This window comes from Peromyscus maniculatus, chromosome 9, assembly GCF_049852395.1.
Source record: "Peromyscus maniculatus bairdii isolate BWxNUB_F1_BW_parent chromosome 9, HU_Pman_BW_mat_3.1, whole genome shotgun sequence".
Lineage (NCBI taxonomy): Eukaryota > Metazoa > Chordata > Mammalia > Rodentia > Cricetidae > Peromyscus > Peromyscus maniculatus.
The window spans coordinates 102,709,271-102,724,226 of NC_134860.1; the positions used below are offsets into that span (position 1 = coordinate 102,709,271).

A 14,956-nucleotide genomic window follows, 5' to 3' on the forward strand; every position below is an offset into this window, starting at 1 on the left:
GCAGCACTGGCGGGAAGAGAGAATAAGTAGGAGGAAGACAGGGAGAATGAGAAAGAAAGGAGGTAGAGAGGGACATGCCCAAGGCCAGCCAGCCAGCCAGCCAGAGGACATACAGAAGGAAAAAAAAGGTAAAAAGCCCCAAGGCAAACTGTAGATGGAGAGAACAGGTTAAAATGAGTTATAAGAGCTGGTGGGGCAAGCCTAAGATAAGGCCCCACCATTTATAACTAATAATAAGTCTGTGTCATGATTTGGGAGGTGGTTGGTGGCCAAAACAAAGAATGTTCAAAAGTAGATTTCTATAAAATGCTTAATAGCTGTAGTTTTTGCCCCATTTAGTATTACAAGTGACGTGTGAAGTTTGTCACAATTAGTAAGCTCAGCCACCAAATCACTTTTCAACACCCTTCTTTTTATTGAAATACTATAGTCCTTCCCCTCTACCACAGCAATTTTATGTATAATTTCTAAATTTTCCTATTTAATGCTTCTTTAAATGAGATCTTTGGGATAAAAATATTTGAACATTAGATGACTTCAAAAATATCAAGGGCTTTTATAAGCTTACTTTGAAAAAAAAAATGTGACTTGTACTTTCTGCTCACTAAGCAACTTCATTAACCTCATATTCTAACTCCCCCAAGCCAGAATGACTAGGACGCAGCTCAGTTGGTAGTTCCCCTTCCCACGGGTACAGGCACTGAGCTTGATGTCAGCATCTTGTCTTCCATAGATAACGCAGCAAGTTCAAGATCAGCCTGGAGCACATGTGATTATGCTTCCAAAGTACCCAAAATTGCTAAGAATCATGATTTTCAGAGCACTGAATAAAATATGTATTACATTAACTCCAATAATGCACATTTTAAGCCTATAGTGACCAGTAACTGAGAATGTAAAACTCTACAATGCAAACCTTCAATTACTTAAACCACAGTCATACTTTTTTATACCAAGTTTTCCTAGTTAAATAAAAACATTGCCATCAGGTAGATAACCCGGAAAATATTCATGATTTGCAAGGAATTGTCTTCCAAACAAAATAGATTACTTATCTATTTTTAACTGCTTTTTCTAGGGTTGAAGATGGAGCTCAGGAGTAGAACACTTGATGAGCATGCCCTGGATTTCATCTCTAGAAACACCAAAACAAAACAGCCTTTTCTTTTGATGACATTTAAAAAAAAAAGAGAATCAGACAGAAGTACAACTATTTATTAGCTTATTTTCTTCTTTCATTGTCTATTTAATGCTTTGTGTGTATCAGCATGGACTTCAATAAAAATATACTTTTTATTCTAGAGAAAAGCAAGTTAGAAGACTTAAAATATTTAAAATGTATTAACAAATTTCTATTTGGCAGGTCTTTGTGTATTCTTGAATATGGTTTAGAGATGGAAATTCCATCCTGGATTTTATCGGTTGTTTGAATAAAAATGAGCATTTACCATGTCTTATACTAAACTATTTAATAACATCATAAAATTTATTAAAAACGCCACTTCCAAGAACAAGGAACTCTGGCAACAATGTTGTAAAAACATATCACTAACAGCGAGACTGCCCTTCTGACTCCTAGATGTGCCTATACTTTGTTAAAGATCGAAGGTAAACTTCAGTAGTTGAGAATGTCATAAAGAAATAACCAGAAGGGTAAAGATATTCTGTACCAGGGCCTCTGAATACATAACTGTGGTTGTTCAACTTGGGGTTTCTGTGGAACTAACAGTGGGAGTCAGGGTGTCTCCGACCCCTTTGCCTGCTCTCAGAACCCTTTTTCTACTACTGGGTTCCCTCATCCAGTCTTGATATGAGGGTCTGTGCCTAGTCTTATTATATCTTGTTATGCTATGGTTGGTTGGTATCACTGAGAGTCCTGCTCTTTTTTGAAGGGAAATAAAGGAGCAATGGATTGGGGCAGGGCGGGGGGTGGGGGGGTGGAGGGAGGGGGGAAAGGGAGGAGTGGAGGGAGGGGTGGAAAGGGAGGGGTGGAGGGAAGGGAAACTGCAGTTGAGATGTATTGTATGGGAGTAGAATAAATAACAAGAAAAAAGCTGGGTTGCGGAGGCACATGCCTTTAATCCCAGCACTCGGGAGGCAGAGCCAGCCTGGTCTACAGAGTAGTTCCAGGACAGGCACCAAAACTACACATAGAAACCCTATCTCGAAAGAAAAAAAAAAAAGAAAGAAAGAAAGAAAAAAAATTCTAGCTTCCCTACATTATTACATGTAATTTTTTAAAAAAAGACTAAAGCAGAAAAAAAAATCATTCTTTTGAAGAAATACTTTTGGGTAAAGTAGAAACTGACAGCATAATCTGAAAAATACCCACAGGACTGACTATATATTTGTGTACATGTGTATGTGTGTGTGTTTACATGTATGTAGCTACAAATTTTAACAATTTCATCAAGCACCATTTCTATTAAGAAATATTACTGTTTAAAAACTAAACTTTTAAATAGATTATCAAGATTTATACCCTTTAAGATAAAGATGTACTTTTAATCCCCAAACTCTGTCACAATTAGACAGGTTATTATCAAGCTTTTTATACGTGATACATGAACAGCTACAAAGAAACACAAAAGATTATGTAATACTTGTAATGTAATAGAATTAACTACGAAAGGAACACGCTGAATGTGAGAAAAGGGCCCACAGACCAGATGGGGAAAGGGGGTCTCTATCACTATCAGATTACAAGAACTTCTGAAAACATTTTTATGAATTTGTGAATCACAATGTAAGCATTTTATATATAATTTTACCTTCAGACTCCTTAGCAGCCATTCCTAGTCATCACTGCAATATTTTGTACTTATTCAACATAGAAAGAGCTTTTTGGCCACCAAATGGACTCAAGAGAAAACCCAGCAGTAGAGAGGACAAATGGTAATTAAGGTTTGTGCATGAACGAGAAGAGGCACTGGGGCTACCACACTGGAACCATGGCTGAGCTTAAACAACTTCATGTGAGAACAGAGAGTCAAGAGTGAAAGCAGAAACATGTGGCTATTTCTTCACTAACAGTTTCAGAAATCTCAACTGTGTATGCATGGTGGATACAAATCTTATTTATATAAATGTAACTGTTGTAAGATGTAGGATAATTTTAAAACATTAACAACTGTTTTTATTAAGACTATTTTATTTTTAAAATTTCCAAAATATAAAAATAATAAACATGGATATTTAATAAACAAAACAACATAATTCAACTATAAATAATAGAAGTGTTGACAACCCACATAAACACAGTTACTATAAACATTCTGTGCATACAAGAGTAGTTTTCTAGTTCAAGTTTTACCTTTTCAGTTCAAGTTTTATCGTCACTTTTAAAAATAAACAAGAAAGCTGCTACAGCTTAACCAGTTACTTTCGCTCCCCTCAAAGAGCAGGGAATTTCCCCCATGCCAACACGCATTCATGAAATGGGATAATTATGGGCACAGGTACTAACCACTGGAACAACCCAGTCTTCAAACAAGAAAAGACTCCTTTGGTGTTTTCAGATTCAACAACAGTCCATAGAAACTGAGTTAAAATAAACCACTTATTAAAGAAAATCTTGTACCAGACAGTATGTTCTGAAGTATTATCACAGGTTTAGGATTCTGAGAATCAAAAGTAAACATGTATGAATGCTTTGCTGATACTTAACTGTATCTTAAGAACATTCACTAAGGTGCTAGAATAAAATCTTGGGGTCAAAATGAAAATTAAACATCAAGGGAATAACTCATTTCTTTATAACTCATCAAATATTCTGTAAATATCTGTAAGAAATACTCTGCCTTCAGTTGAGTAAAGGACAGATGAGAATTTAAAGCAGAGTAAAATTACATAATTATTTTAGGACTAGAAAAGTTTCCATTTCAAATATGAGGAAAAAACCATGCTTGAATATATTACTTTAAAATTCTAATCAAATTAATAGCCTTCCTCTTATCAAAATAAACTATTTCTTTTGGGAGAAGCTGGGCACAAATAAGGATTCAGTCATTCTGCATCATTTCCTTAAATTATTAGGTATTCTCTAATGGGGCTGGGCTCTTACCCCGATTCAACACATACCACTTTATAATTCTGCGGCTAGCTGGATTACTGTAAGCGAGAATAGATTAAAGCCTAGCAAAGACTAGACAACAGATCCAATGACACTGAAGGGTTTTATAGCACCAATGACTGTTTCCTAAGACACTTGAGGGGACTGTATCACTTTAAAGTATTATCTTGTAAACAAGACCAAAAATATTTAATTGATCTGTATTTTGAGCATAAATATTTATAAATTCTATTTAAAAAAAACAACAAATATAGCATGACTAGAGCGACCAAGTGTAAAATCTAAGTATATTGAAAAATATAAAGATATATAAAAGGCTTCCTTAATGCAGTCATGCAGAGGTAAACTGCTCCATTCAATTACACAAAAATGATTCTGTACAGTTATGTACACATCACTCCACGACGAGTTTATTCAGGAACAAATTTTAAAAGAGAATCTTTAGTAACCAACATATAAGGACTTAAATGTACCTGACCAACTGATTTCCCCAACAATTTTCAAAAAATGCAGTGATCTTAAGGAGACGTCAACTTGACTTCTGATTCCCAAGGGCATATTCCATTTTGTTTTGCTTTGTTTTTGATTCAACAGCAAAAGGAAAAAGTAATAGCAAAATAACTTTAAGGTGACAGCATGTAGCATTCGCCAATTAACCCATCAAAAGAGTTACTTGCAGGTATGGTCTCTTCAGACAATGTTCTTTGGCTCTAACTTAAGCAGCTACAACATTACCACTGTAAAGACTTCTTTGAAAATAAAAAATATAAACTATTCTGGTATGAATTCCTCATGGCTATCTGAAAATTTGTTAAAAAAACAACAAAAAAGTATGTCTGGGGAGGGGGGGTAAACAAACAAAATGCCTTGTAGGCTATTAGGTGGTAATAATTACTTAAAATACATGCTTTTCCTTTAACCATGCATGTATAATCAATGTGGATCAAGACAGATAATTTATAACATGACTAATGAGTTTGTTACATTTTATTATTCATGAAGACAACCACAATGCATATTCAAGAGGGAAAAAGTGTTTGTAGGATAACAGCTTTGTATAAGAAAGTATGACTGAGTAGAAATTAAAAAAAGAAAGGAAAAAAAAGGCAGAATCAATATAATTTGGATTTTTCTAAGAATGGCTATGTTAGATTTCTCAAATACCTATAAGAATCTATGGGTGAATACTCAACTTAGTGAAAAAATAATTCTGGTGTGCTATAAAAAAGATTTTGTTAATATTTAGAATGATAATTTTAATTGTCCACTTTCTAAGTTTAAGCTATATTGCTTATTATTAGCACATACACTTTCAAAGCAGCTGAAAACTAGTGTTTAAAAAAATGTAACACTATTTCCCCTTGCTTGAAAGATTGTCTTTGATGCCTTGATTACAAGTGATGAAAACTGTATAAATTAGACAAATTTAGTAGATGTTCAATTTTAGAACCCATAGGTCATCATTTATTACTTGAAAAGAAATAAAATTATTTTCCTTGTTTTTGAAGAGTTAAGAGCAACAACAAAAAGTTCACTGGAGTAAGTCGCCCTGGCAATCACATGAATGAATGAATACACTCACAAGAACAGACAAATTCATTACAATATGTGAAAAGTACTTTATAGTTTCTCAAAATTATTTTTAGTGGCTATCCTAATTCAATAAATACATCCTAAAAATAAGAAAAATTAAAGCCAAACATATGTTTAACTTTTTAATTCATTTTCTTCATTCTAAACTGTTCAATTAATGCTCTCGTGGCTTTATAGATTTCCCAGACACAATTCTCAGTTTGGCTGCCATGTAATATATCTCATACGGAAACTAAAAGTCCTTGTTCCTTCTTAGGGTGTTTTACAAATTAAATTGCTATAAAATAAGGAAAGAAAACATTTATGAGTAAGGTCAGAAACTTCACACATTTGATAACACCTCTGGGCCGAGATGTACTCGTACAGACTGGAAAGATAAAATGGTCATCACAGTACATGTAAACATCTGCTCAGATTGGAAAAGGGCAAACCAAATGACAGGATGGTGATATTAACAGTCATCTCCGACAACAGGACAGGACAGGGCTTGCTCATGTAGTCACAAAGCTAAATTCAGGCAGTGATGTTCTCTCTCTGCTGGAAAAAGAGAACAATTATTAACAAATACATAAATAACAGAAGAACCCAAAAACTGAATTGCAATATGAACTAACTCTAACTTATTAAAACATTTTAAAAAGTCTACTTGAGAAGAATCGAAATTAAAGTTACAAGTTCTATCAAAGATTACCTTTGGACTAAAGTGACTTTTAACAAAACCTCTGTGCACCATACTTTCTAAAAACATTATGTGCCAAGATCACAGCACTACAAAGTAGATGTCATTGGGGGCGGAGGGGAGTTAGAAAATCTAACTGTTCAGGTGGCATTTTTACATAGAGCTGTGAGTAGGCAAAAAAAAAGTAAATAAATAAAAATCATGTACAAGCCTCAAGTCACTGTAAATAAACCAAAAGCAAAAGCAAATTCCTTAAAGTTTCCCAAAGATTTTCAAAATAATTAGGATATCTTATTTCTTTAAACTCCATATAATGATCATTTCTTCCTTTAATCATCCTACATGACACAAAATCCTAAACCAAGCACTAAGTGCAACAACAAAACTGTTCAAAAGGAACACATAATGAGACAGTGCCTGGCATACGAAGAAAGACTAACTTTAGGTGGGTAAGATGAGTGGATGAAATAAAGAAATAGAGGGGAGATTTAGAAAAGATCAAATATAAAAAGTTGATACAAATAAGTAAAATTTAAAAATGTTTTCACTTAAGTAATGAACACAAAATACTAACAAACTATATCAAGTTTTTCTACTAAGCATATCTGCATTCATTAGAAATTACTGATAATGGTAATCATGGCCAGCAATTTTTTTCCTTTCCTAGGAAAATTGGGTAGCTATTTAGAAGATTATGATTCTGTGGGCTAAGAGACAAAAAAATACCATGCTTTTCTACAGGATCACATGCACACTGTAGAGCAAGCTCTTTTAGTTCAGGGAATTGAAAAAAGTAAGTTCCTTATTTCTAAGAGAAGGGTGTTTTCTTTTTGGCTTATAAATATTTTATACTGGTGGTTTAAAATCTATGTTATTAAGCGTCCATTTTTAGTTCATAGAATTTTAGAAGAACAAGTATCCTGGGAGAAAAACCCAGAGTGAGTAATCCAAAACTTCCATTAAGACAACTGTGTTTTGAAGGGCCCACTAACTTTTTAAGGGGGGTAGGGATATAGGTATTTATATAAACGCCAGAACTAAAACTACTTTTCTGTAATTAACCTATATTCACTGGGGGAGGGATATATTTTGGTAAGATCTGCATATTACTTTGAGACAGCCACTGATGTTTCAACAAACCAAATAAGTAAACCTTTTATTTTGAGCCATTATACCCAATGGTTAGTGTTGCAAGTAAAATTGGAATACAGCCCCTCTTCCCACTCCCCAGAAAGACAGTTCTGATGACAAGATACCTTCTTCAATGAGACTTAGCCATACTTGCTACAAGTAATCAGCTAAAACACTGAAGTCTTATCTTCATAGTAAACTATTGGTTTGTTACATTTGACAATATTACAATAAAACAGAACCTATCAATAGTCTTCCACTTCTTGCAACATGTTTTCAATAAGTGTCTGGGCATCAGTTACTTATTTGTTAAAAAAAAAAGTTACAATTATCCAATAACATTTAAAACATTGTTTATAGATTAAAAATATGCAAAGTGACAACCATCCCTTGAAGTAATCCTAATCAATCTTTTAACCAGAAATATATAATTTTCCCTGTAGGTGCCTGCCTTTCCTTTAATCTTTTCCCCACTCCCAATTCTACTGCACACCCAGATAACCAGATGTGTACAACAAAGCAGCAAACTGATCAGGAGAGCTGTAGAATTAACAAGGTTTCTACTGCTAGGTGCCATACTGTAGAAGAAAAAAATGGAGATGGAAAAGAGGGTATAAATCTGAATTTGTTGAAAATGGTATAATAAACAAATACTTTTATTTTAAACCAAGTTTAGAAGCAAAAAGGAAAGTTACAAATGGGAATGGGAAGAACTTGTAAATACAGAAGTTTACTTGCACTTTATAGGCTAAATTCAACTTGTGCTGGCAAATGTAAGCGTCTGGAAACATACCTACAAAACTTTAGCAAGAAGTATTATATAAATTGTTATAATCAAAGCAAAGTGGTTTCCATTGATGAGAAAAAGAACATCAGGTAGGAATAAATGGCTTACAGACAAAAAATTGTTTTGGAAATCAAACAAGAATGTATTATCAGGGACAGTAGAGAGATAAAAGAGACATTAGAGATCATTCGGTCCAACCCTTTTCATTTTATATATAAGGAACAAACTCTGGGTAAGGCAAGAGACCACAGAGTTAGGTACGACAGAGCTGAGAACAAAAGATGAATCTCTTAATCCTTGTCCAGTTCTCTAAACTAGGTCACCTATGGACCAAATAAAATTTAATAAGATGGTCTAGTTTGGTGGTTCTCAGCATTTCTAACCATGCATGCTAATAAAAAAAAACCCCAAAGATAAATTAGCCCCTAGAAATGACTACAGTATTTAATATTACACAATCTAGATGCCTTAACTGGGGAAATATAAGGATTGATTAGAGGTATCTACCTCCATCATTTGTAACCCTTATGATGAGACATATAATCCTATCATTTAATAAAATGGCCCCAGTGACTGAGGAGACTATCCAGAGATTTTTAAAAAATTGATAAGAATTAACAAGGGAGGTAATTGTCAACCTCACTGCTATAAATTTAAATATGCATCCATTCATTATTTCATCCAACAAACATCTAAGTGCTCACACGAGCCAGGTTTTTCTATAAGCACTAGAGATAAAAAGATGAATAAGACATGGTCCCCTTCCTAGAGGAGCTTGCAATCAGTCTAATGGGGAAGACAAACATATAAACCAGATAAATTATATTACAACATTTAATATTTCAACAGAGATATGAACAAAGTGCTTTTTAAAAGGGTAAACATATGAACTGTCTAATGACCAAGTCTACTAATTCGTGTAGTATTTTGAGGTAAAGACTATCATGGTTACTATAAACACAATCTCATGGTTGATCAGAAAAAAAGGAGACAGCAGCAGAGTTCTGTAATTTTCTTTTGTTGTAAAGTTGGTACTGAAATCACAATGCCTATATGTAGTACTTCCACTCACTCACTCAGGACTTTAGGTAAACCACTCCATTTCTAGCAACTTGTTTTCTTATTAGTAAAATAAGAATTACCATCTACTTAAAAGAGGTGTCTTGGGTTTTAAATGAAAAATATAAACGGAGTAAACTACTAGTATTTATAAACATACTCATGAATTAAAAACCCAATAGCAACACATCACTAAATAACATTAATAATTAAAGCCAGATTAATTCTTAAAAAGTACAACTGTGAATCTAATGAATACTGGGAATATGTAATCCTCATGCGAGGGGACCATATCGAGTCATAGTTGGTCTTCTGATTCATTCAAAGCACCAAGCCTCAGAATATTTTAAATTCTTAAGTTATTAGGCAATTTCAGGCTGGGGAAGTTGATGAGCTATTTATAAGCTTAACTGAATAGAACTGGTATTTTTAGTTACCTTTCTAGGGAAATTTACAATAAAAATTGAAGCTATAATCTAATCATAAAGCCAAAAATAGAATGGAGATTTAACTGGCCTTGGAAAGATTTACTTTCTTTATAATACCTGTTTGGTGTAAAGAGAAGAAACGTGAGCCTCTGCCAATTTGGCATCTTTCACGACTACTAAAAAGAAAAGAAAACAAACTTACCTAATGAATCAGAATAGCACATAGTAAACACACAAGAGACTACATAAAAATATACAACAGTCTAAGTAAACTTTAGAGTCATTATTTTAGCAAATGGAATCTGAGTTTGAAATTTTATATATAAATGTATACTAACTGCAAGTAAAAACATTCCTATAAAATTGTACTGCCATAAAAACATAACAACTATAACCCCAGTATAAGGGGAAAAAACACAAAAATACCATCCAAGTTCTAGTACGGCAGAAGATTGGTACTGCTGGGATTAGGTTTTGATTGTGTTGGCCCCAAAACAGAAGTAGTTTTGTTAAAATGTGTTTAAAAAAAAATTCACTATAATCTTGAGAGGCAGAAATATTTGAAATGAATATATTTTAAAAAGATATAGTAATCTCCTACACTCATTCTATAAAGAATATATTTATTTCCTGAAAAAGGTTTGGTTAACTTTCAATTAATTATATTCATGTGCCAGAGAATTCTACTTTAAAAAAAATCACAATATTGTTGCAAATGTGAAAGATTTTTATATAAGTATAGTAAACGCACACTTAAAATATCAGACTGGAACACTTACCAAACAGTGTTTTCCTAAAGTAGTATCTATAGTACATTTCTTTATTCATACATCTTCAAATGGTCAAGTTTTCTTTCATACATCCAAAATGTAATATGAAGTTGTCTTATTCACCAAATGTTAGCGCTACTTGAAGTCTGGTTCCAAACTAATCAGCCTGCTTTTAAATTTTAAGACATCTGTTGAAAATTTATATGATCAAACCAAACTGAAGTGGTATAAATTTTAAACATTGGATTGTACATCATTATAAAGGTACCAGTAACCATTATTATTTAGTGATTATAGCTCCTTTTGATAGTTAGGGGGAAGGCAGATCACCATCTGGAATGGTCTGTTTCATTTTCTCTCTTTTTTTCTTTTTTTTTTCTTTTTTCTTTTTTCTTTTTCTTTTTCTTTTTTTTTTTAAATCAAGGAACATTGTCATGAATTTTTTTCATTGCGTTTTTTTTCTTTTTTTTCTTTTAAGAGACCATTCCACTTTATTTTTAGCATCCAGATGCATAAGAACTCACGTAAAGCAGTCATACACCATTATCATTAACACCCATGTGATAAAATACATACACAAATCCAACAAATGGCTAATACATAGTAAAGCCTAAGCATACTACTATGTAATATTATGAATACATAACTTGGAGACTTTAGGGTACTATGTCATCTATTCATTTTTGAAAACATTCATTAAGATTTTAAATGCAAATTCATTCCTTATTTGGAGTAAAACAAAATCTTCTATGTTTTAACAAGTATTGGATCATAAGTATTCAAATCTATTCATTAATTTACAAACAACCCAAAGAATTCTGTAATGTTCAATAGAAGTATGTAATAAAAACATTGCATATGTTCTATTGTGATGTCTTTAGCAATTGTTTACTGAAATAAAATGCAAACATCAATCTTTCAAAATACAAGATCAGAAGGTAGTTTTCTTCTCTTTTATCTATTTTTGAAATCCATCTTCATCATATTTTACCAAAAATTGTTTTTACAAATATGTAAAAGTACATTAGATAATACTAATGAAACACAGGTAGAGTTCTAGCATATGCAGATCAATGATCAGTCAAATCATCTTCTCCAAGAACGAGATTCATTGTCCTCTTCTTCTTCATCATCATCTTGAAGTAATGAGTCATCCACCAAAGACTCTTCCTGAAACTTTAGGTTAAGATGTATTTAGGAATTTACCCAAAAAAAAAAGAAAAAAGAAAAGAAAAAGAAAAAAGAAAAAAAAAGAAAAGAAAGAAGAAAAAAATAAAAAGAAAAAAGAAAGAAAAAAAAGTAACACTTTTAAACACTTTCTCTCTCAAGAGTTGAATACAAATGGTTATCTCTGGCTAATACATTTCAGAAAACAAAGTAAAGCAGTCCTTATCCATTCAAGCTCTACAATATGTCTTACTGCTTACATGAAGTAAGCCACAAATATCAAATTAAGATTTTGGACATGCCACTTCTCCTACTCTAACAAATCATGCCATCCACTGTACTTCAAAATACTGCTCAATGCTTCTTTCAAAAAGGAATACATCCATTTTCACTGACTTACCCTAACTCTCAACACTCAAATGACCAATAACTTAGAAAAATTCTATCACAATTTCAATTTTTTTGCTATATATAATTTTTTTGAAGGAAAACACCACCTCTTTCTTTCCCCATTCCCTTCATAAAAGCTTTTCAGACTGCTTCCCAAACTTCAAAATACCTAATACCAGGAGCTCTCCTGCTTTTCTCCCCATTCAATTCAAACTCAGGGAAGGACAAAGGTATAATCTAAAATATAAAATGACAAATCATGTACATGAGTTTCAAATACACATTTATTCTTGCATTTGACTATGGATATGCATAACAGACTTGAAATGCTCTTCAAACAAAATGAAGCACCATTATGGAAATCTAACAAATGTAAAACAGAATCTTTTAGTTTCCTTACCTTGCCTTTATTTTTAACTTCTTCAATTTTTTCCTATAACTTTTTTTTCATGATTAAGCAAAACAGAATTGCTTACTTTAAATCTTTTTGTCTCAAGGACTTTATAAAATCACTGTCCTACCTGCCATACCTTTTAGCCCACTGAATAGCTGGTGGTACCTGGGAAAAATACAATCTCCCATACTTACCCTGAAGCTAGAGTTTTGCTGAAAATGCCTCTCTCAGCTACATTCCCAGCCCCAGCACATAGTTACGGAACACTATTTTATCATTCAGGGCTCGGCTCTATTGGCAATAGACCTTTAAGATTATTCTGGACAGACACAATCATTCTTTCCTGAGGGTTCTGATAGCATGTTGTTCAGATCTTCATTTGGCACATCACTATGCCTGTTATTGTAATTAGTTTCTTCCATTTCTGCCACCACCCTCTTTTCCAGATTATAAGCTCCTTGATGATAGGGACCGTGTCTTATTCATTTTTGTGCCTATCACAAAATCTACCACATAGCAGGTAGTCACTCTAATGTACTAAAGCAATACGAATTTAAAAAGAAGGCTGAAATGTTGATAGAGCAATTGAGTAAAATAAATATCCTAAAATGTAACATTATTACAAGATTTCCTGTGGATACAAATCTAATGAATAATTATCTTCCTGAGGAATTAAAAACTGACATATCACATATTCTTTTTGGGTTAGCAATCAACAATTCTCATTAATCCATAAAATATATAGTTGTCTGCATTTATCTGATCTCCCCTGGCTGGAATATGGCTTAGGAATAAAAGTATTACATTAAAATCACAGCCATAAAAAAAAAAAAATCACCTTTTATAAATGAATTATGAATAATGATGTAAAAACAAGTGAAAAAAATAACATACTTCCTCTTCATCAGGTTCAACTTCTTCCGATTCCACAGCTGAAATATTAGTTATTGGTTTATTCCATGCCAGTTTTAAATCCTGCCCTTTGAAACGAGCTCCATGAATTGCAGCCTAAAACAATGAAGAATATGGAGTGAAGAACATTAACCATTTCTGAAGAAAAATTTTTTTAACATCTCATATCTAGAGAGCTAAACTCAGACAGCTGTTTATTCATTTGCTGCTTAGTCACTTATCCTTCACCTTACTATTATAAAATCCTACTAGTGGAGACAGGCCCAGCGGCAGACACAAGCAGACGCAGGTAGGCCTGCGGCGGGGGCCCGTGGAGGTAGACGGGCCCAGCAGCGGCAGCCGACAGGGATATTCAGACCCGGCGGCAGCTGGCAGAGACATTCAGGCCCAGCGGCGGCCCACAGAGGTAGACAGGCCCGGCGGCAGACACAAGCAGATACAGGTAGGCCTGCGGCAGCGGCCCGTGGAGGTAGACGGGCCCAGCAGCAGCCCGCTGAGGTAGACGGGCCCAGCGGCGGCAGCCGACAGAGATATTCAGGCCCGGCGGCAGCCGGCAGAGACATTCAGGCCCAGCGGCGGTCCACAGAGGTAGACAGGCCCGGTGGCGAAGACAAGCAGACGCAGGTAGGCCTGTGGCGGCGGCCTGTGGAGGAAGACGGGCCCAGCGGCAGCCCGCTGAGGTAGACGTGCAGCGGCCGACAGGGACATTCAGGCCCGGTGGCGGCCCCCAGAGGCAGACAGACCCAGCGGCAGCTGACAGGGACATACAGGCCTGGCGGCGGACCGCAGAGGTAAACAGGCCCAGGGACGGAGACAAGCAGACACAGCTTGGAACAGGGACGCCCCTAACCCCAACATCTGGGGAAGAAGCTATCTCCGTGGGTCAGAACCAGAACGAATCTGAACACTCCGTCTGAGGACAACCCAGGGCCCAGCTGCTGATCCTGTGAAACCCAACAACTTGGAGGTGTTGGTGAGACTACCCTGCTCAGCTGAAACCCATCTGGGAGAGGATTCAGATGCCTACAGTTTAAAGTCTGAAGAAACAAGATCAGCTGAGGAGTTGACAAATGAACAAAAAGTGACCTGAGAACACAGAAGAAGGCGCTACCCAGACACCAAACCAGATCACCAGAATCATAAGTATATAATTCACCGATCGAAATCAGCTGCCCCTGAAGAAATAGCCCAAAAGCACCAATTTAACCAAGAACCCCTACTAAACCAAGACTAAAAATTAGAACAAGAGAGGCACTCTCAGACACCTGCACCTCACAGAGGAAGAGATGAGTAGGCGCCAGTGCAAAAATACAGGCAACAACATAAAGACCTATATGGCAACATCAGAACCTAGTGATTCTACACCTGCAAGACCTAAACATACCATGACAGAAGAAACAGAAGAAATCAACCCTAAAAATGACATTAAGAAGATGATAGAGGCCCTTAAAGAAGAAATAAAACATTCCCTCAATGAGGAAATAAAAACTTTCCTTAAAGAGGAATTGAAAAACTACCTTAAAGAGGAAATAAAAACTTTCCTTAAAGAGGAAATAAAAAACTCCCTTAAAGAG

At 34.8% G+C, this 14,956-nt stretch overlaps 1 protein-coding gene across 33 annotated transcripts in view; it reads right to left on the minus strand.

Moving 5' to 3' along the window:
* Nucleotides 1–3,133: 3,133 nt before the first annotated feature.
* Nucleotides 3,134–14,956, minus strand: part of Rbm26 (RNA binding motif protein 26) — a 72,822-nt gene continuing 60,999 nt past the window's right edge. For 15 of the 33 annotated variants that reach the window (XM_006977972.4, XM_015996693.3, XM_015996686.3 and 12 more), the window contains 4 exons: nucleotides 13,365–13,478; nucleotides 10,529–11,695; nucleotides 9,867–9,925; nucleotides 3,134–6,202 (listed from right to left, as the gene is read on the minus strand). In XM_006977972.4, coding sequence (XP_006978034.1) covers nucleotides 11,606–11,695; nucleotides 13,365–13,478 — 204 coding nt within the window. In that variant the 3' untranslated portion in view covers nucleotides 3,134–6,202; nucleotides 9,867–9,925; nucleotides 10,529–11,605. The remainder of the gene's footprint in view (nucleotides 6,203–9,866; nucleotides 9,926–10,528; nucleotides 11,696–13,364; nucleotides 13,479–14,956) is intronic. The other 18 variants (XM_076545540.1, XM_076545542.1, XM_076545533.1 and 15 more) reach the window with 4 other exon arrangements.